The following is a 22,967-nucleotide window of genomic DNA, read 5'->3' on the forward strand; positions in this document are numbered from 1 at the left end:
GCGGGTTTTGTTAGAATAAAGCGACTTAAGATAATTTAAATAATAATTACTTGTACTTATAATGTTTATTCGGTATTTATTATTTATATTTTATGTTTTTGATTATGATTAAAGAAGTGCCAACGAAAAGGGTACCTATTTCAATATGGCTTAAATTAATAATCGGTGCAGTCCAGTTGGTGCCTAGTACTAAACGTTATAATAAATTATATTCACATTCATATCAGGATAATAAATAAAAATATTATATATATGAATAAAAAAATGTTCTTGCAGAATTATTATCAGTGAAGAAGGCGCAACAGCGTTGTGGCGTGGAGCCAGTACAACGGTTGCCAGAGCTATGATCGTAAACGCAGCACAAGTGGGTTCTTATTTTTAGGTAACCATTTTTCTTCAAAAACTGCCGCTGTACCTTTAGATTTTATTAGATCAAAAAATCGGATATAAAATGGGGTACTTACTAGGAAACACCATAACTAATAAGTGTTAACAACAAATACAGACGAACGAATAAATATTTTTCTAATGATAATTTAGACATAGGCTTTAAGAAATTTAGTTGGTTTAGGTTGACTAATGTTTTTATTGCAGTGTCGTGAGTGGTTGTTGCCTTCTCTGGGTAGTATGTCTGTACATTTTGCCGCATCCATGATCGCCGGGTTGGTCACATCGACTTGTTCCTTGCCCGTGGATATCGTCAAAACAAGGTAAGTTTTTTGACCTAACTTATTCCAGATTTTTCTCCGATTGCATTCATTACTCTCTCTTCCATTTACAGCGTATGTACCAATTATAAATCCAGTAGGGTCTGCATAACAATCGTTTTGAATGACAAATGAATTGTATCGAGGGCTCAAAAAATAACTAACCTTACCTGATCAACAAGGAATCATAAAGTGGTTTTTGTGATAAGTCAGAATTCCAACCCAGTCCCAGATCGAGAGCTCAACCGCTAGACGACGGAGGCCTTTATCATTGCTTCGACATTTTATGTTCAAATGTTTTGGCACTGAACGATGTTTGTATTTTTTACCGTCCATTGAATTGCACAGGAGTTAGGAGATGAGAAAACACAGGTAGGTATTATATTTAAATATTTTATTGTTAATATAATTGCCTAAATATAATTCGTCATTGAACAGTTACTAATTAATCTACTTCAAAGTGGTTTAGGGATCTCTTTTTATTTACATTTAAAAAAATTCTTAATCTCTTTACAAAAATTAAAAAGGAGTAAGTATTTATAAATATAATAATTAATAAAAGTTAAACTAAGCTTTAATCATTAATTGTTAAGCAAAGTAGTAGTTCTTCTGTCTGAAAACTCTTGCGAATAATGTATATTAGATATTAACCCAAACGCCTCCAGTAGCCTACAATGGAGTATATTCCATACCTCCTTCGGGTGATTGAGAATAGGTGTGTGCTCAGCACTCGGATGTTTACTCAATTAAACATTTGTGAAGATGTAGGAAAGTAGTAGAGCAAAACTATGCGATGCCAAAGAAGGTGCTGGCATAAACCCGTTGTTCTTTAGATTGTCTATGATTTCGGCCTTATGAAGCTGAGCCCAAGCTGCAGAAGTCCTGGACACGGCTAAGGCCTCCCTCGCTTTTGACACGACCTCTTGGGTGCATTTGGCACAAGATGATAGCCAAGATTCAAACTGTGGAATACAAAGATAAAAAATACATTAGTCAATAAATGCTAGATAAGATAAGATTAAGTAAAGTACGTAAGTATTTACACTAATTATAATTACTTTAAAAATGAAAGATTGAACTGAAGCCACTTCCGCCGACCGTACTTATTAAATAGACTTTTTCAAAAACATTGATTTTCCGACTAAGTCATGAAATTTTTTAATGATCAATTAAATGAAGAGAGCAATTTCGTTCAATGTCACAATAATGTCGTACGTTAATGTCACAATTCATATTATGTGGTACCCAAAGAGTTAATTACGTCACAGTAACAAACCAATTATCTGTTTGAAACCTAAATAATTTTATTGTCCTCCCTGAATGTCACATCGACCTTGCCACTTTTCAAGTAGATTTTACCGACACTAACACGTAGTAAGCGAGTATCATGGATATTATACCGTTTCGACACGTGCAGTGATCTATTGAAGTTCAAGGAACTTATTTGGTGAAATTTTTTACATAAAAACTAACCAATATAACATTACAATTCACATCTGAAATAAGGTTAACAATAGTATTTGTATCAATGCTGCAAAAATAGATGACTCAACTATGCAAAGCAATCCTAACCTTTCTCGCTAATTACGTGTCATTGTGACCTAAATGACCATCAACAAACACTTCATGATGAGCACACATTCATTACAACGAACGAAACTGCCCTTTGTTTGGAATCTGACAACAACCCTCCTAATGGGGTGAAGTGAAAAGATTTGAGTCAATACGTTTTTGATGTTTGAGTGCGTGACACATCATGCAGGTGAAGGAAAAAGTTAGCGACATTTAAATAATCCATAATATAATATATTATTAGGTTAAATGTATGTTCAATAGTTAATTCTACGCTAAATTTACTTACGTCATCAAAATCTTCTTCAGTCTTTAAAGCCTTACATATAATAGACAATACTGAATCCATTGATGGGTATCTGAAAAGATAATAACAGACTATAAGAGCGTCAAATATTTCTGCGGTAGATGTATTTACATTTCAGCGGTTATGTGTATTTAAGTTATGTGTAGAGAATTAATAACCCCAGCTGAAGTATATCAAAGAAATAGTTTTATACCAGCCTAAATAATTAACTTACATAGTACTCCATACATCGTAGTTATCTTTTAGTTCATTCAAGACTAAGTCTACGTTTTCATAATAGGCGAGAACGCTTTCAAGAGGTACAGTCAAATCTTGAGTTCTTATGGGGCTTTCTTCTTCTTGCATTGCCACTAAATATCTGAAAAATTCGATATATATATATTATATAAGTATTATTTATGAAATTTAATTGGTTATTTTACACGGTTTAGTATTAAGGTATAATCTGCATCAGAAACTTTTGAATGCTTTTAATTTTTTTCCGTATTTTACTTATTTATTTCAACTTTAACCATTTTCAGATCATTTTTTTGTTTACTTTTCATGCTTAAAACGAAGAGTTAAATGCATATGGGTCTTGAGCATATTAAATGCTGGACCAGCTATACTTTCTTACTTTATAGGAACTAAGAGAAGAAAATATCATGAATATATTTATTATTGAAATAAAACGACTCACTTCTTGAGTTTGGTATCCTGTAATGTGCAGCCAAGGGCATCTCCAATGATACGGGCTTCATTGGCTACGTTGGTAGTGGCCATCCTTCTCCAAAGAAACTCGTAATCTTCATCGCCGCCATTTCGCAAACCGTAGCAGTACGCCACTGGCCTCAAGCTCGGTGTTATCCTGCGAAACGAATATAGAATTTAATACTAAAGAATAAAAAACTAACAATCATATATGTCAAGCTTCCTTAAGGGCCTCTCTGAAATATTTTAGCTAACTCAGATGTCAAGAAACGAAAAAAGATGTAAGTACCTACTGACATAAGCGATTAACGGGACATTTATTGTTATACGTAGCGCTACGAAAACAAAATAAATTTGTCTTTTGTCCTTTTGGGCCATTGTCACATTAAATATTTCCTTTACGGTGGAGTTAGCAATAAAAAGTCTTTGTTGAACAATGTCGATCAACAAGAAAAAGCTACTAGCATCTTTTCATTATATTTTAAAGTTTGAAGTCGTAATAAGAGCGATTATTTTTAATTTATTACTGCAATAAGGAAGGAGATGAAAATAAAGTGAGTGTCTGGTAATAAACGTGAGCGGTAACTTTTATCGGCTAACCAAAATGACGACAGAAAGTTTTGACAGCCCTACATATTTTCATTCGGATGTTATTTTATGTTCCTTTTCTTTTGTAGATCTGCCTAAAGCAGCACTCGAATAATATTTATCTGTTACGTATGTTGTCTTATGTCCAGCAGTGGACTGCAATGGGCTGATGATGATGATAATGATGACACAGGTTGTCCCAAAAATATTGTGTTAGAGCATCTATAAAAGTACCACCGGTCATCTTTACGTAATAATATATGTTTAGCGGTAATTTACGGTTTATGTGATAAATATGACCTTGTTGTTATTTAGTTTTTATCATTTTTTGCCTTTATGTTGGTATTTAATAGATAAAAAACTTACTCTACACCGTTATCCTTCAAGTCTTTAAAGAGTTTGGTAGCATGTTGTACGCAACCTGTATGGCCAGCTCTGCAAGCTAATTCTAGAACTTGCAAGCGATTCCTTAGCTCCGCTGTAATTTCAGAATCTGCTACTTCATATCCTAATATATTAACCAAACTATTAGCCACATTGTTAATATATTTCTGAAAAATGTAATTTGTCAGTATTAAACTTTGTTATAATTTTGTTCATTCTATGTTATTATCAATGAATATTAATGTAATGTACGTAACTTAGACCAATCCACTACGACAACTACTCCTATTTAATTTTAATTAAATGTTATAGAATTATGTCAAAAATCGCTGGAAACTGGGTTATGTTGTTTTAATTTAACAGTAATACAAAAATTGCAAGATTATTAGTCGAACTTTATATCCAGCTTTTAAAGTAACTAATAGGTACATGTAGAATTTACTTACTCATTAGAACGCTCCACGATTTAAGGTAGGATTCATAATTTATTGCAGGAATTGTCATTTATGGTAACATATACTTAAATTAAAATAAAGTACCTATTATAAAATGTATAACGGACCATTCAACTGAAAGAATAATAATATATTAAATGGATAAAATACTTACGTCAATCTCGGTCAACACTTCAGTACCGAAATACAAGGATCTCAATTTGTTCAGACCTCTAGTGGCTGCATACAACACCGAATAGTTGTTTTCTTCTTTTATAAATTCCAAAACATCAAGAAGACGTTTAAAATTGATTCTATCGCTATAGTATAAAGCAAAAGCATCATTTACTATCTGAAAAGAAATAAGTATGTATATACATTTTCTGGAATTCAATCTAATTTTATAGAGGAAATCAAAAATAAACTTTATAAACTTTCAGTTTTCAGTCTTAATGACGCTTGTTGTTATGATTATGTTATGTCTATCGATTATTAATAAATTATTGAAATCCTACGATCCCCATAAGAGTTTAATTTACCAGAAATATTCTCACCTTAGCCCGATTCAAATAATGAATTTGCTCTCTTTTGTTTCCTTTTAAAGCGGCAATTATGCGGTCCCAAGAGTTGTCGTCATAATTCACCCTGTAAAAACCTGTTAAACAAAATTTGATTTTTTTTCTTAGGTACGCATATTATAATTTTTCATACGTATCTTATTGATGCTGAGAAACATAAATTATAATTAAGGTATTTTTTATCTTTTACAGAAAGATAAACATTAATTCGCCTGTTTGGAAATATACTTATTAATCAAAAAATAGCTACCTGTTTCTTGGATGTTAAATATCACCCAGCTATCATCCCTGTTCAGATTCGAAATTTTGAAGCTGTGACTCTTATTCTCCATAACAAAGTTTGGTTTAGTATTGTTGAAGTTGGGAGAAGCGTCTGTAGTGTAGGTTATTGGTATTTTATAAATTTCATCTGAATTAAAAGCGTTCATATAAAAACGTGCCTGTAAACAAGTCATAATAATAACATTTACTAACATTATTTATTTAAATCCATTGAAAAATCGTTCTAGTAAAATATTTTTTAATAAAAGTAACGTTTTTAAGTCTCAAAAAAAAAGAATGTAAGTAATAATGGTACGAAAAACCACACCCTGGTTGATGAATCTTGTCATCATGATAACGATATTAATTTTCTATGCTCACTATGTGCCATCGACACGATGACGAAGAAGAATTCACAACATCACCTGAGTCAAAGTAACCATCTCAGTTTCGTAATCAACGTGGACTGTCACTACAGGGTGACCAGCTTGCGTGATCCATGAACTCATCACTTCTGTGAATATAACACCAGAATAGCCTGCTAGTGAATTATCGCTTGTTATTCCTTCTTCAAGTGCCGCATAAAGTAGTTCAGGATATCCTGACATAAGTGAGCTGAAAATTTAATTATCGTTTTGTTTAATCACATCAAAATTAATCAATATTTTGCAATGAAGGTTACACAACCTATTCTTTTTAATAACGTATTCATGTAGTAGTTAAACTTTATCAGAATATAAAACTCCTGTTCTTTAATATACAAGTAAAGAACCCGGTATTTTGTGCTTGTAAATTAGGAGTACAATAATAATAAAAGTAATATAAATATATTATAAATAAAAATAATTTAAAAAAAAACAAAGGTCCGGGACTCCATAGGCCCGAGATATGGGAATGATATACAAATAATAATATCACTCCCCTCAGTTAATTCATATTTGACACTTGCTATTTTCAGTGAGATTTATATCACTTACTTTTTTTTCAAATAAATATTGAGTCCCAATATGAATGCGTTGTCTCCTATGAAATGATGCATCATTCGTATAACTGATCCAGCTTTCTGGTAAGTAATAATACCAAAATGGCCGCTGATTTCTGCTGGAGAATAGACATCGTTGTTGGAAATTGGTGGGGCGTCGGCAGTGTCATCAACATCATAAGCAGAATATACTGAACCAGTGACAAGCATATCACCTGCACCAACGTCTGGTTGAATCTAAAAATAAACATTGGACAAACATCATTTCGAAGGCTTCTTCTTTTTTTATGAAATGTCGTTAAAAGCATATTTTGTAGAAAAAATGTATCGTCATAAATGTATTTATTGGCATTTACTTATTTAGTGTATAGGTATACAGGGTGTTAGTGACATCGTAACGAAAACTTTGAGGGATGATTCAGACCATGATTCTGAGTCGATATCAAGTGGATTTTTCCGTCGCAAAAATCATGTATTTTTTTTAGTTTTTTTAAATTATTTTCAATTCTATACTTTTGCGATGGAAAATTCCACTTGATATTAACTCAGAATAATCAGCTCAATCATCCCTCTCAGTATTCGTTACGATGTCACTTACACCCCGTACAAGTACATAAGGTAGCCATACAAGTAGGTATGGGTGTTAGTGACACCGTAACGAATATTGAGGGGGATGATTCAGACCATGATTCTGAGTTGATATCAAGTGGAATTTCCTGTCAAAGAATTCATGATTTTTTTTGTTTTTTTTTTTAATTATTTTCCTATCCATACTTTTGCGACGGAAAATTCCACTTGATATCAACTCAGAATCATAATCTGAATCATCCCTCAAAGTTTTCGTTACGATGTCACTAACACCCTGTATAGGATCGCACCTGGATCAATATTTGTTTCAAATCTAAAAATAATCAAATGAGCAACGCATCATTGATTTTAATCTTTAAAAAAGCAAGAAAGTCATATTTTGTTCGAAATAATTTAGTTTCAAATTATTAATAAAATTAGCGTTTGTTTCCTGTGTCGAATTAGCAATCAATACAGCGACGGCAGTGTAGTACGATAACAAGTAAATATGAACTATAAAAAATGTGTATGATATTATAAACGATTTAATAAAAATATAATTGTCAAGACGATGATTAGGCTAAGAGATAATTAAGTAGTTAAGGATTGAATATTCAAACCTACTCATGTGTTTTCTATCTACTCATGTGTTTTCATCCCACAAGTGTATATTTAATTAAGATATTGAGATGTTTTATATCATGTTCCACTAATACATACCAGTGAAGTAATATAATCTTGGAAGTAAGTAGCAAAACCCTCATTAAGCCAGGTATTACTCCACCAATGGCATGTGACAAGATTGCCAAACCACATGTGGGCGGTCTCATGAGCAATCACTTGTGCTATTCTATACTTGAAGTATGGCGTAGAGTCTTCTGGCACATAGAGCATCAGGGATTCCCTGAAAAAATAACCATTATATCAAACAAACCAGCATTATATAAAAGATGCTTTAAAATCTTCCGAGGAAAAAAAATTAAAATATCTAAGTAAGTACATTTTTATCGACCATTAATTTAAGGTCTTCGCGCAAAAATACAAACTGCATTACATAGTTTGACTAGTTATAGAATATATATTTTATTACACACTTATAAGTGACTAATCCCCAATTTTCTTCAGCACCAACTTTAAAATCAATTAATGCAACATGATCCAACTTCAAATTAGCATCAGTTGTATAATAGTCAACGCCAAGATAAGCACTCAACGCTTCAACTGCTCTTTGACCGAAATCAAAAGTGAATGCAGTCTGATTCTTAGCGTCTGGTCTGGTGAAGACTCCAAACTCTCGTGTGCCATTTGTGGCGTAGTTTGCAGCTTCGAATTCTGATACAAGGAAGGCGACTACGTATGTAGACATTCTTGGTGTGGGGTAAAACGTTTCTCGCACGTAGCCATTGGACCTGAAAGCAAAAATAATAATTAATAAACTTGTTTATTACTTTATTTTTGGCTACATTAGCACAGCATGACACTGCGCTGTTCCATAATTACATGGCGAAGCCCTTATACAGATATCAGCAATCTGATAAAAATCTATTCAAATTGTTGTCTCCCAAAGAAAATCGTATCAATTGACATGATACACTTACAAGCGAATTTGTTCCTTTAACTTGGTATTTGCGAGAGATGGCTTATAATTTTCTGGACGGTCAATGACAAGAGTGAAAGTAGCCTTCAATTCAGGTTCATCGAAGCACGGGTATACCTTTCTTGCGTGTGTAGGTTCCATTTGTGTAGTACCCAACCATCTGAAATCAGGTGAATTCTTTATAAATAGTTCATCCATAATGGACTGACAAATTATTTTAGATGAACTTGACGAAGGTATTTATAGAATGTTTAATTCGTATAGACCGTACTATACTTTATTACGCATTTCTGCCTACTAGTTAAATTGGTCTATTTAACGAAGTAGCATAAAAAAATCAGTCATGAATTAAGTGTTCAAAAATATTTAATAAAATACTCAGATTAATAATGACAATAAAACATTACAATTGCATGTGAATATTTCAGTTTTAATTCAATATTAAACTGTGAGATAAAGTAACTTTCAGGCATGACAACACCGCCAATACCTATCAATTCATTGTTTTATCAATGCCATTTATCAGTATGGCATCTTCAAACTGTCAGTTATACAATAAGATAGGATAGTAATCAGTGAAATCTACATAAATACTTACTGAAAAACATGTAAAAGTATCGAAAGTTACATAACGTCTGATATGTAGACAGTTTATATCCACACAGATTGTACCTATTATTGGACGTCGGTCTATAGACATTGGTCTACCCTAGTTAACGACTACGCTATTGCTTGCAATGTGAAGCTCTTGTTTTGGCTCAAAAATGATTTAAGAAATATTTAGAGTCATTTGAACTTTCGACGGATTAGAAAATAACGCTGTATTGAATGAACAGAAAGTGAAAAAGTGAAACTGTTCGTTCGCCAAACTGTCACCGAACTTATTAATGGTTTCATTAAACTAAACAAAGAATTTTATGTTCTAATAATGTTATAATGAAATAAAACATAAATAAAGCGTGTACTTACTTTTTAACGCCATTTTCAATGTAATGGTTTCTATAGAATCCACTCAAGTCTTGCCTTATCGGGCCCTGGTATACAATTTTCAACGTATATACTTTCCCAACTTCAATATTTGTCTGCACATTGATTAGTGCAAATGAATAGGTTTTAATAAACTCCAAAGGATTGGCAGCATTAAGCGGTATATTTGTATTACCAGTACTTAAGGTTATATTGGCAGCAGTAAATGTTAAATCTTCTGAATGTAACTTAATTTGGTTCGTAACAGACTCAGTCTCAAAATTGATAGTGACTTGTCCATCAAATGTGAATGCGTTCGCGTCGCCAGTGTCGAAATATGGTGTGACCACTATTTCATAAGAATCTGGTCTTATTGGCGTGTTTAGTCTATAGTTTGGATCGCTTGATGCTGCTATTGTTATGCATAATGCTCCTAACACCAGTTCACGAATCATGGCTGGAAGATAAAATAAACTATGAAAACGCAGGTGTATAAATAATTATGACAAAAATATCAGAAAAGTGAAGATAGTTCTTAATACAAAAAAGTAAAGTGTCAATATTTTTTAAATAGTATCAAATAAACTAATACCATTTTCTCCAAGTATACGACGAAGAAAAATATAAGCTTTGCATTTCTTGGATTTATATTCCCTTCGACTACAAGATAATAATAATTATCTTATATCTAATTTATAAAATCTACTTTCGTAAGAATTTTATTTATAATATAACATGTACTCAAAGGAAATATAAATAATTTGTTAAAAAATATTTTGCTTCTAACTAACCTGGTGTTTAGGTTGAGATATTTGATCACACTAAAAGTGCTTCTTGCGAATATGATACGGATACGGATAACATCTATCATCTTATCTATATTTACTGACTTTGACATACTCGTTTCTACAATACAGGTTAGAAGCTGTATTAAGAAAAAATGATATTTTTGAGATATTAATCTTTATTGATACGAATGAGAATGGCTACCTATTTACCCGACTGCGGCGAAATAAAAAGGAGGGTTATATATTTAATCGTTATGTATGTATGTTTTTATGCACGTCTGTTCCAACATAACTTCTAAACTACTTATCAAAATTTAACAAATTAGGTGTCAATAGAAGCGTATTGATTGTCCGGTGGTTATAAACTATGACACGTCACGCTAAATTCAATTTGGCGCCCTCTAGAGGACATAAACTGAGGGCGAAAAAAGTTTTTTTTTCGAATGGTATTGTGTTGGGTATCAAATGAAAGGGCTGAACTAGTTAGCTTTTACTTGCAGGTTTGCTTGTATTTACTCGATAATTACGTCAAATTGATAATAAAACTGCTCAAACATGTTCTGGAAAGGTTTTGTTTCCAATCTTGCACAAAACTCCTATCGGAAGACCCCAAAATAATAAAAATAAACATACGTTTAAAAAATCACACTCGCAAAAGTATGAAATAATGAAATAGGTTTACACATTCCTTCGAAATTCTTTCGAATATTGATGTTTAGAAGACAGCTGGGGTCGCATGCTAATCTATACCAAAAGTTTGCTTACTACGGCATATGATCACAGCTGTCTCCTAAACATTACTATTCGGAAGATATTCAAAGAATTATGTTTATCTATTCTCTTGTTTCATACTTTTTAGAGGGTGATTCCGTAGTTGGGTTGTAGTATTAAAAAATATATTTTTTGGAAGTAAACTAATATTTTAAACACCAACTTTAAATAATTTCCGTTCTTGTTACTAAGTATATTCGATTAGAATTAAATTATGCGATAAAATTCTGCCACATACATAAGTTGTGAATTAATAAAATATTATAGACTACTGTGGTTCTATTCATGTACAATCAATATAGGCCCTAAGCTTGGTCTTATTCTTCAAAGCACCATTAGACACATCATCGTTTAGACATTTTATGCCTTGGTCGATATTCGTATTCGGTACTGTCTACTAACCTGCATAGGAAATATGAATAAATACACCATTTTACTTAAATATTTTACTGGTAATTAATAATAATATTAATTAATATACAAGGGTTACTAATAAATCTACTTCAAAGTGGCTTAGGGATCTCTTTTTTACTTTTACAGTATCATAAGATTCTTAATCTGTGTACAAAATGTTAAAAGGAGTGTCTTAAGATTAAGAAGAAATTAAACAAACGGTTAGTCATTAGTCGTCAAGCCACACACAACTATTGCGGATATGTTGGCTATATTAGCCCAAACTACACTAAAATACAATAAAGTATGTTCCTCCTCCTCCGGTTGACTGTAAGGAGGTCCGTGACAAGCAGTTGCACGTGTTTGTATAAATTATAACGTGAGCCAATCGTTAAACTGAGCCGATCAGAATTTGCTTAAGAAAATTATGACGGAGATTATGCCGGCATTTCGTGACATATAAAGTTAAACACTTGTTAAGATGAACGTAAGTAGCGTAAAACTGAGTGTTACAACGGACGGTGCTGTCATAAACCCATTGCTCTTCAGATTGTTTATAATCTCAGCCTTGTGAACCTGGGCCCAGGCAGCAGAAGTCCTAGATACGGCTAGGGCCTCCCTCGCTCTTGACACGACCTCTTGGGTGCATTTGGCACAAGATGATAGCCAAGATTCAAACTGTTGAATACAAAGATAACAATTACTTATTGTCAAATATTGTTATCTCAAGATTTTAGTAGCCTTACAGTACTAACATTAAATATGTAAAAAATATAAGCTAAATATTATTAATATTGGAGCCTTCGGTACATTATCATAATACCATTATAAAACTCTAAGAACTAAGACTAAACTTTTAAGTCAATTCCGTCTGTAAATTTTATCTTCAAATCTGTTAAATTTGATCTCAAAAAAATATTTAATAGTTAATTAAACACAAAATGTACTTACATCGTCAAACTCTTCTTCAGTCTTTAAAGCCTTACCAATGGTAGACAATACTGTCTCCATAGATGGATATCTGAAAAGAAAATACCAGAATATAGGAACAACTGCAATTGATATCTGAAGTGTATCGATTTATAAAGAATATACGTAGTACCAGCCTAAATAAATTACTCACATAGTAGTCCATACATCGTAATTATCTTTTAGTTCATTCAAGACTAAATCTACGTTTTCATAGTTGGCGAGTACGCTTTCAAGAGGCACAGTCAAATCTTGAGTTCGTATCGGGCTTTCTTCTTCTTGCATTGCCACTAAATATCTGAAATGAAATAATCCATAAGAAGTTTTGTTATTTATTGTTCTACATAATGAGGTTCAAAAAAATTTGGTTGTAAAACTTCAGTATTTTATGTGTTTTGGGTATACGTTAATAATTATTTAATTTCTATTTTATATTTTTTTCATAGGAAGACTTTTGTTTATAAGTATACCTAAGTTTTTTTCCATGCATAAGACAATTTGATCATATTAAAGACCTTAGCCAATTTTGCTCTCACTTTGTAGAAAGTTCAAGAAGTAAATGTCATGAAGATATTTTTTAAATAAAATAACTTACTTCTTGAGTTTGGTGTCCTGTGATGTGCAGCCAAGTGCATCTCCAATGATACGGGCTTCGTTGGCTACGTTGGTAGTGGCCATCCTTCTCCAAAGGAATTCGTAATCTTCATCATCGCCATTTCGTAAGCCGTAACAGTACGCTACTGGCCTTAAGCTCGGTGTTATCCTATGAAACATTTTTTTAATCTCAACAACGTAATTATTTGAAGATGTAATAAACGCGATTATTTTGAAGTTACTACTGCAATAAGGAAGGAGATGCAAACAAAGTGGGTGTCTGGTCATAAAGGTTAGCGGCAACGGTTATCGGTTTACCAAAATATGACGACATTATGTTTTGACAACTCTATATTTTTTTTTCATTCATATGTTTTTAGGGTTCCGTAGCCTAATGGCAAAAAACGGAACCCTTACAGATTCGTCATGTCTGTCCGTCCGTCCGTCCGTATGTCACAGCCACTTTTCTCCGAAACTATATTAGCTATACTGTTGAAACTTGATAAATATGTGTATTCTTTGAACCGCATTAAGATTTTTACGCAATGATAGAAAAAAAAAACAATAAATTTTGGGGGTCTCCATACATAGAACTGAAACTCAAAAAAAATTTTTTCATCAAACCCATACGTGTGGGGTATCTATGAATAAGTCTTCCAAAATGGTATTGAGGTTTCTAATATATTTTTTTTTTCTAAACTGAATAGTTTGCGCAAGAGACACTTCCAATTGGCTCAAGTAGCACTCAAAGAATGATTAACAAAAACTTGTGACAAGCCTAAGTCTAGAGATAAAGCATCCCTAATGATACCCGAACCACCCCAAGTATATTTAGCAATTATTTAAAATTTTGGAAATATTCTAAAATTTTCTGCTTTAACTCAGAAATATTTTTCAGATTGTTTATGAAGTAGAAACTTACTCTACACCATTATCCTTGAATTCTTTGAAGAGTTTCGTAGCATATTGTACAGAACCTGTGTGGCCAACTTTGCAAGCTAATTCCAGAACTTGCATGCGATTCCTTAGATCCACTATACCTTCATTTTCTACTACATCATATCCTAGCCTGTTTACCAAACTATTAACCACGCCATTGATATATTTCTGAAAAAAGTCAGATAATTTTGTTATAGTTTTATACATTCTATACTATGTTAGGAAAGTTAGACCTACTACAAAAAACATATTTTTAAATTCTTAATTTTATTCAAGTATCATAATTATTTATAGGTACCTACCTACGAATAAATAATTTCGTAGGTATCTACTTATTTAAAAGAAAATGTTAAACAAGTCCGAAAATTGGGTTATTTTTAATTAATTCAAAAAATGCAGGATTATATTTTACCGGTCGTACATTAAATCTAGCTTTTAAAGTTACTTAATATTTGTAGAATTATTTACTCATTACAAAGATCAGTGAATTTATGGTAGATTTTATAATAATATGTTATGTTCTATAGAACAAGCATTTAAGTTTATGGAGAAAAAACTTAAAGATAACTTTTTAAATGCATAAAAATACTTACATCAATCTCAGTTAATACTTCAGTACCTAAATACAGGGATCTCAATTTGTTCAGACCCCGAATGCCAGCATACAATACCGAATAGTTAGTTTCTTCTTTTATGAACTCCAATACATCAAGAAGACGTTTAAAACTGATTCTATCACTGTAGTACAAGGCAAAAGCATCATTTACAATCTAAAAATAAAGAAATCTATTGTTAATAAGTACATAATGTACATGAATTTTTGAACATAAGGAAGGATCATTTATACACTTTAATGGAAATACATAATTGATGAAATCCAAGGGAATGCAAACAGTGCCTGACAAAACTTTAAGAGCAATGTCACGCTTATCCGTAACGTTCTTGAAGTATAGACAGGCTTGCTCTCTGTCATCGACACGTCATACGCGCTCATTTACATCTCTGTATTTAAAAAAAACATCTCATTAAAAGTGTTAGTTACATTCAAACAGGGTTTAATTTCATCAATAATAAGTATATTCTTCCAGTTGCAATGACGATTGTTATAACTATCGATAATTGATAAAATAGTCATTGAGATCCTACAGATGCTATTAATTTTTATTTTTGCTCACCTTAGCGCGATTCAAATAATGAATTTGCTCTCTTTTGTTTCCTTTCAAGACAGCAATTATACGGTCCCAAGAATTTTCGTCATAGTTTACCCTGTATAAACCTGTAAGATCAAAGTTACGATTCCGTGTATTTTTATCCTTCGTTTGTAAAATGATTTGTCTAAAGTAAAAAGGATTATCTTATTGATGCTAAATAACAGTAATCAAAAATGGATACCTATACCTAAGTCACTTTATAACATAGAGCCGTCCTTGAAAAGAATATAATTTAATAAAAGTAGGTAGGTACCTGTTTCTTGAATGTTAAATATTACCCAGCTACCATCCTTGTTAAGATTGGCAATTTTAAAACTGTAAGTCTGGTTCTCCATAACGAAGCTTGGTTTGGTATTGTTGAAGTTGGGAGAAGCATCAGTAGTGTAGGTTATTGGTATTTTATAAAGTTCATCAGATTTCGAAGCGTTAATGTAAAAACGTGTCTGTAAATATAAAAAAATACTTAAAAACTACGAACATATATACATAAGATCACGCCTATTTCCCGTACAAACGCTTAAATATTAAAAGATGTCCGAAAACATTCGTATCTAATAGAAGTAAACTTTAAATATAGGTAATGTAAGTACGAAAAGACCACTAACCTGACCAATGTCAAGTCTCATTGGAACTGACAAATTGTTATTTTTAATCATAGACCTTAAAATGCACATTATGTGCCATCGATGCAAAGTTCAAGAAGAAAAACAGTATTTACAACCTCACCTGAGTCAAAATAACCGTCTCAGTCTCGTAATCAACGCTGACTGTTAGTACAGGGTGACCAGCTTGAGTGATCCATGAACTCATTACAACTGTGAATGTTACACCAGGATAGGCATCAAGTGAATTATCACTCGTCACACCTTCTTCAAGTGCCGCATAAAGTAGTTCAGGATATCCCGACATAAATTGGCTGAAAATTGACAATTAATTAAATCAAAGGATATTGGAAGTGTTGGAAAACTTTATAAGTAATATGGTTTGGTTAGCGTATGTACGCGTTACTTAATTTTATTGGAATATATTGAAGATAAATTAAGATAAACAATCTAAGTAAGGTTTGTTATATACATTTACTTCTTTTTTAAATATACGTTGAGTCCCAATATGAATGCATTGTCTCCTATAAAATGATGCATCATTCGTATAACTGATCCAGCTTTCTGGTAAGTAATGGCACCAAAATGACCACTAATTTCTGCTGGAGAATTGACGTCGTTGTTGGTGATTGGTGGAGCATCAGCTGAACCATCAGCATCGTAGGCAGCATATACAGAGCCGATGACAAGCATGTCACCTGCACCCACATCTGGTTCAATCTAAAAATAAATAAAATTGTGTAAGCTGCTGTTGGATTAATGATGAATGTGTCAATTCAATACATACCAGTGACGTAATATAATCCTGGAAATAATTAGCAAACCCCTCATTAAGCCAGGTATTACTCCACCAGTGGCACGTGACAAGATTGCCAAACCACATGTGAGTGGTCTCATGAGCAACAATTTGTGCTACCCTGTACTTGAAGTATGGCGTAGAGTCTTCTGGTTCGTACAGCAACAGGGATTCTCTGAAACAGAATTTTATGTCAAACTATGTACGGATAGCAAATGTTTTAAAGGATAATCAAACTTAAGTGGAGAGGAAATTAGTACAGATGTGTCACTTATTCTTGAATTCTACAATGTAGATGTCTTCCGACGCAAAAATACTACAAAAGTCAATAGGTCCCAATTGAGATTTTTAAGATTACTAACTTAAGAATTTTGATTGGTCATTGCTCCAAATAGACAAAAGGCATTATGCGTTATTAAGTAGTTCGTTATAAGAAATACACATATTGTTACTACCGACCTGTAAGTGACTAATCCCCAATTTTCCATAGCACCAGCTCTAAAATCAGGTAATGCAATGTGATCCAATTTCAAATTAGCATTAGTTGAATAGTAATCCACGCCAAAATACGCGCTTAACGCTTCGACTACTCTTTGACCGAAATCAAAAGCATATGCAGTCTGATTCTTGGCTTCGGGTCTGGTGAAAACTCCAAGCTCTCGAGTGTCATTTGTCGAATAGTTTCCAGCTTCAAATTCCGATATGAGGAAAGCAACAAGATATGTAGACATTCTTGGTGTGGGGAAGAATGTTTCTCGGATATAGCCATTGGACCTGAAAGCAAAAATAATAATTACTTAATGAACTTGTTAAATGACTCTATTTCTGACTACATTAACACAATACTACACTGCGATGTATTACATTTACGGCGGTGTCGTGACGACGAGACATAGCGAGGCTTTTATACCGATATCGGTAATCCGAGATTTATTCAAATTGTTCTCCCAAAGAAAATCGTATCAATTTACGTGAAATTCTGTGTCTCAATTGATACTTACAAGGGAGTTTGTTCCTTTAACTTGGTATTTGCGAGAGACGGCTTGTAATTTTCTGGACGGTCAATGACTAGAGTGAAAGTAGCCTTCAGTTCAGGTTCATCAAAGCATGGAAATACCTTTCTTGCGTGTGTAGGTTCCATTTGAGTAGCACCCAACCATCTGAAATTATGAGAAGTGTTTAATGACAACAATGCATTTTGGATAAAAAAAATATAACTTCCTATGAGTATAACGGCCGGTTGTGCCAGATTGTGTAATCCGCCGTTTTAAATTACGGCTAGCCGTGTTCAATAACAGGGCCGATTTTTAATATTAATACGGCTGACTGAAAGTCTAAACAATAAAAAACCGCGCAGTTTTTTTTTTTAATTGCTAGTCGTAATGTAATACCGCAGGTTATACCGATGCAATGAGCTGCAACTGACTGATTTAGTAAAGGTTGTTAAATGTCATGTAATGTAGCTACGAAATATGCAAGAAAAAACAGAAGCCCTCATAAAAGTGAAAAATACATGATACTAAAACTCTTGTATTTTACATTGTTGTCTAATCGTACGTGATTATGTCTGTTTAAATAATAGTAAAATACACTGAGATAACGAAGTATTTGTTCCATAACACCTTACGTCCCATCACGATATTAAAAGTGAAAAGCAAAACATTTGGTTTATCAGTGTCAATTATCAGTAAGTACTGCATCTTCAAACTGTCTGTTACACTATATCACAGAATAAGGAATAATACTACGTATAGAGCGGCAACTTTCCACTCCCCACCAACGTCTGAACTAGGTTTACCTCACCCCCCTCGGACATAGTTTAGTCTTCAATTCGTATACCGTCAGACGTCACACACACAGGTGCTAACGTCAATTTGTGGTGTCTGTGTAAACCGAGGTGTTTTGTATATATATATAAAGTATCCAGGGTGTGACTATACGATAGCATTGATGTTATGAGTTTCTATAGCAGGATAGTATCTAGTAATCATTGTGAAATCACTTATCAGCATGCGAAAAAAAAAAATATAAGTACACAGATTGTACCTACTCCCTTTCTTTTACATACTATTTTCTAATATACGTACGGAATTACGGATTAGTGGAAATGCAGTCGTTGTCATGGAGTTTTCGTTCACCGACAAATATTTTACGTAAGTACCTCTACTATTTATCGAAGTAACATTAAGACTTTGCACGTATTCCAAGATAACCTGCTATTTTAAGATGCAACTTTCTCAAATATAATATTTTTTCAGCAAATAAAGGAGTTTATAGTGTCGTTTGAATAATCATTCGATTTATTAGAAAAGAAAGCCACGTTGGATAGGATCCTCACAACACTGAGCCCTCTACAATGTAAGTATGGCGATAATTGTGATAATTATCTATTAATGCAATATTCACATCATTTGTTTTACAGCCGTTACAGGATTTGTACCATTCTGCACTTTGTAGATCTAATAATATGTCTCATAATGAAAAGATCTGTAGGTATACTGGCCAAGATAGATTTATATAATCTTCACTAGTTCGTGTTTTCCCACAGTAAAGTATTCCACAATGGACATTTCAATTTCATGAGCTGACGTGTATTTCGTGAGTTCATTTTAATTATGTTTTTCAAATACTTAACTAATTATTGACAAAGTGGACACATAAAAAACTTGTAACAAAAAGATGATAATAATTGTTTTTTTACCCACGACGGAACGGAGCAGGTATATGCGTTTAGGGTGAGAGATGTTTGTGTGTGCGTTTGTGCAAAGAAATGTTATTAATTATCTTCTAAACTAATAATCCGATTTTGATGCGGTTTTCAATAACGGGTTTGTGTTTGATGAGTTCATGTTATTAGACAGGTGTCATGTCTGTAACTCACTAGGGGGCGCCACAATATTAGAGTTTAGAGTCAATATTATTCGAAACGCCTCTTCAATTTATAATAGCTTTTCATTTATTTGCAATAGTTTTTATTAGTTAATTGTTTCTGACAGACGTTTTTTTTTTTCGGTTCCATTGATTACACGTAATTACGTCGAACACGGTGCTGTTTCATTGCTACCTAAATCCCTTAAAAATCAGTAAAAAGGCATATCAGGCATATTCATGGTCCTTCGAGCCAGATTTCAGAGAAGATCACAATCAATAAATTGTAGATAATACGAAGTGATTGGCGAAGATTAAAGAAAAATCAAGATCGACTATAAGTGGCACGTGGATTGTGTGGTCAAGTGAATCAAATTCATCCAATTAATCCTCATTTAATTCATAAACTTGAACCCATCACTCAATAATCAGGTAGTATTAAGTAAACAGCCTCCGTGGTCTAGTGGTTAGAGCGTTAGGCTCACGATCTGGTGGTCCGGGTTCGATTCACGATGGGGACATTGTCGAAATCACTTTGTGAGACTATCCTTTGTTTGGTAAGGACTTTTCAGGCTTGAATCACCTGATTGTCCGAAAAAGTAAGATGATTCCGTGCTTCGGAGGGCACGTTAAGCCGTTGGTCCCGGCTATTAGCCGTAAAAATACCTCCACCAACCCGCAGTGGAGCAGCGTGGTGGAGTATGCTCCATACCCCCTCCGGTTGATTGAGGGGAGGCCTGTGCCCAGCAGTGGGACGTATATAGGCAGTTTATGTATGTTATGTATTAAGTAAAGCAAAGTGTTGTTAATTACGGTTAGTATAATTTTAATTACATTTATTACCCACGACGGAACGGAGCAGGTATATGCGTTTAGGGTGAGAGATGTTTGTGTGTGCGTTTGTGCAAAGTAATGTTACCACCTATCTTTTAAACTAATGATCCGATTTTGAGGCGGTTTTCAATAACGGGATTGTGTTTGATGAGTTCATGTTCTTAGACAAGTGTCATGGCTGTAACTCACTAGGGGGTGCCTCAATATTAATGCAAAACAATGTTGCAATATAATCAAAACGAAATGTCCGATTACAATAAATTCTGTTTTCGGCAATGTGTACGTGGTAGCTTATTGCATGTTCCCAAATAATATAAAAATTACGTCTTTCTAGAGGGTGCTACAATATTAGTGAAAAATAGTATTGCAATAATATTAAAACGAATTGTCCAATTTCAATGCGGTTTTCAGCAATGGGTTCGTAGTTGAATGGTGGATGGTCTAGGATAAGTCTTATGATATTAACTCACTAGGAGGCGCTGCTATATTAGTGTGAAACGTTTATATTGCAATATTATTAAAATTAAAACGTATTGTCTGATTTCAATGCGGATTTCAGGAATGAGTTCGTGGGTGATTGGTGCATGTTCTCAGATGAGTGTTATAGAGGTAACTTTAAACAGAAAGCAACTGTATAATATATAATAAGGGACTTAATATTATGTGGTAGGATGAATCACACTTATTGTTTTGCGAGATCTTACCTACACATTATATAGATTATAATTCGTATATGCTCTTTAAAAAGTCTGAAATAAAATTAAGCAAAATTAAAAATTTTGGAAAAACCCACGACGGTAAAAATATCATCGAAAAAGAATAAAATAACTCAAAACCCCCGACTTAACCCAATTATTACGTAACTAAATATTATATTAGACTTAAAAATACTTTCTAAAAAAGAGTTGATATCTCGAGACATCGGTAATAGATATACTTAAGTACCTAAACAATGAATATGGATGTTTACAGTTTTTTCCTAACGTGTCTGTTTCTCGAAGATATACTTAAATGTAGCGATAATAATTTTACCATAATACATAACCGAGGAATATCCGTCGGGGGCTGCCATTAACCCAGCTAAAGTTTTTCTAGTGACGTGAATACAATTATTGAAGAATTGTTGATGTTTAACGACGACATAAAATACACTTATGAGTATGATTAAATTTCTGTTGAAATTTCATATAGAAAAGGCAGCCCTAAGGTTATGTATTATGGTAAAATTATTATCGCTACATTTAAGTATATCTTCGAGAAACAGACACGTTAGGAAAAAACTGTAAACATCCATATTCATTGTTTAGGTACTTAAGTATATCTATTACCGATGTCTCGAGATATCAACTCTTTTTTAGAAAGTATTTTTAAGTCTAATATAATATTTCGTTACGTAATAATTGGGTTAAGTCGGGGGTTTTGAGTTATTTTATTCTTTTTCGATGATATTTTTACCGTCGTGGGTTTTTCCAAAATTTTTAATTTTGCTTAATTTTATGATAATAAATGATGACTTTATAAAAATAACAAAAGTAAAGAAACATTTATCATAAGATTACCTACTAGACATTGTGTTGGTTGTTAATCCGGTAAATTAGGTATATCATGAATGCACAGAAGATCAAAAATTAGGCTACTATCACCCAACTTGTTGATGACTTAATTTTTATTAGGATAAACAAATAGGAAATGTAAATGTTCGAATTATTAAAAACGTGTACTTACTTTTTAACACCATTTTCGATGTAGTAGTTTCTATAGAAGCCATTAAGATCTTGTCTTATCGGACCCTGGTATACAATTTTCAAAGTATACACTTTCCCAGCTTCAATATTTGTCTGCACATTGATTAGTGCGAAAGAATAATTCTTAACAAATTCCAGGGGACTGGCAGCGTAAAGTGGTATATTTGTATTACCAGAACTTAAAGTAATATTAGCAGCAGTAAATGTTAAGTCTTCTGAATGTAACTTAATTTGGTTTGTTACAGATTCAGTCTTGAAATTGACAGTGACTTGTCCATCAAATGTGAATGCGTTCGCGTCGCCGGTATCGAAATATGGTGTAATCACAATTTCATAAGATTCTGGTCTTATTGGTGTGTTCAATCTATAATTTGGATCGCTTGATGCTGTTATAGTTACGCACAATACTCCTAACACCAGTTGACGGATCATGGCTGGAAGATAAAGAAAATGATAAAATCAGTGCAGTGTTAAATGCAGTACGAGTACAATAAAGAGATGAAAATACGCTTGTAGAAAAGGACAACATAGTGTTTAGTGCACGAAGAAAATCTCGATATCAGGATGGTCTTAAATATTTTTGTTATTTTAAAGCCTGACAAAGAAAAATATATACTTAGGCCTAGTTAATTCGGTTTAGGTTTTGTAAGAGGGACTTTAAAGTATTCATTACAAAAATCATGACGTAATATGTTGCAATATTTAACTAACCTGGTGTTTAGCTTGAGATATTTGATCACACTGCAAGTGCTCCGTCTGCGTCAAGCATCTTGAGAGTATGATACTGATAAAGAACTATTGTCTTATCTCTACTTACTTGGTAT

General features: G+C 33.0%; 2 protein-coding genes and 1 long non-coding RNA gene across 3 annotated transcripts; 1 reads left to right on the forward strand and 2 right to left on the reverse strand.

Moving 5' to 3' along the window:
• Positions 1–1,121: 1,121 nt before the first annotated feature.
• On the reverse strand, positions 1,122–10,480 carry LOC126369585 (membrane alanyl aminopeptidase-like). The gene is made up of 15 exons (XM_050014068.1): positions 10,425–10,480; positions 9,637–10,090; positions 8,669–8,827; positions 8,165–8,479; positions 7,791–7,974; positions 6,499–6,740; positions 5,947–6,136; positions 5,511–5,700; positions 5,237–5,337; positions 4,858–5,034; positions 4,231–4,415; positions 3,266–3,433; positions 2,801–2,944; positions 2,569–2,638; positions 1,122–1,669 (listed from the first exon to the last, which is right to left on the reverse strand). Exons 2-15 carry the CDS (start codon positions 10,086–10,088, stop codon positions 1,454–1,456), a joined length of 2,793 nt encoding a protein of 930 aa, XP_049870025.1. The 5' UTR covers positions 10,089–10,090; positions 10,425–10,480; the 3' UTR covers positions 1,122–1,453.
• A 1,143-nt stretch (positions 10,481–11,623) lies between these two features.
• Positions 11,624–22,934, reverse strand: LOC126369586 (membrane alanyl aminopeptidase-like). Its single transcript, XM_050014069.1, has 15 exons — positions 22,855–22,934; positions 22,124–22,577; positions 17,698–17,856; positions 17,156–17,470; positions 16,688–16,871; positions 16,379–16,620; positions 16,025–16,214; positions 15,552–15,741; positions 15,263–15,363; positions 14,681–14,857; positions 14,071–14,255; positions 13,150–13,317; positions 12,709–12,852; positions 12,537–12,606; positions 11,624–12,263 (listed from the first exon to the last, which is right to left on the reverse strand). The coding sequence occupies exons 2-15, from the start codon at positions 22,573–22,575 to the stop codon at positions 12,051–12,053; spliced, it is 2,790 nt and encodes a 929-aa protein (XP_049870026.1). The 5' UTR covers positions 22,576–22,577; positions 22,855–22,934; the 3' UTR covers positions 11,624–12,050.
• On the forward strand, positions 18,683–22,517 carry LOC126369588 (uncharacterized). Its single transcript, XR_007566743.1, has 3 exons — positions 18,683–18,849; positions 18,955–19,054; positions 22,389–22,517. It is a non-coding gene; the product is annotated as an uncharacterized LOC126369588 (long non-coding RNA).
• Positions 22,935–22,967: the final 33 nt, after the last annotated feature.

This window comes from Pectinophora gossypiella, chromosome 9 (assembly GCF_024362695.1).
Source record: "Pectinophora gossypiella chromosome 9, ilPecGoss1.1, whole genome shotgun sequence".
NCBI classification, from domain to species: domain Eukaryota; kingdom Metazoa; phylum Arthropoda; class Insecta; order Lepidoptera; family Gelechiidae; genus Pectinophora; species Pectinophora gossypiella.

What these genes read in the sequence shown, in the direction of transcription:
- LOC126369586 (XM_050014069.1), bottom strand. Translation starts at nt 22,575, where the DNA reads ATGATCCGTCAACTGGTGTTAGGAGTATTGTGCGTAACTATAACAGCA. An exon ending in ATCGAAAATGGTGTTAAAAA is followed by an intron (nt 17,857 to 22,123) that starts GTAAGTACACGT and finishes TCATAATTTCAG; the next exon opens with ATGGTTGGGTGCTACTCAAA. An exon ending in AACGTATATTTAAAAAAGAA is followed by an intron (nt 16,215 to 16,378) that starts GTAAATGTATAT and finishes GTCAATTTTCAG; the next exon opens with CCAATTTATGTCGGGATATC.
- LOC126369585 (XM_050014068.1), bottom strand. Translation starts at nt 10,088, where the DNA reads ATGATTCGTGAACTGGTGTTAGGAGCATTATGCATAACAATAGCAGCA. An exon ending in ATTATTTGAATCGGGCTAAG is followed by an intron (nt 5,035 to 5,236) that starts GTGAGAATATTT and finishes ATTTCTTTTCAG; the next exon opens with ATAGTAAATGATGCTTTTGC. An exon ending in AAGTGTTGACCGAGATTGAC is followed by an intron (nt 4,416 to 4,857) that starts GTAAGTATTTTA and finishes TACATTTTTCAG; the next exon opens with AAATATATTAACAATGTGGC.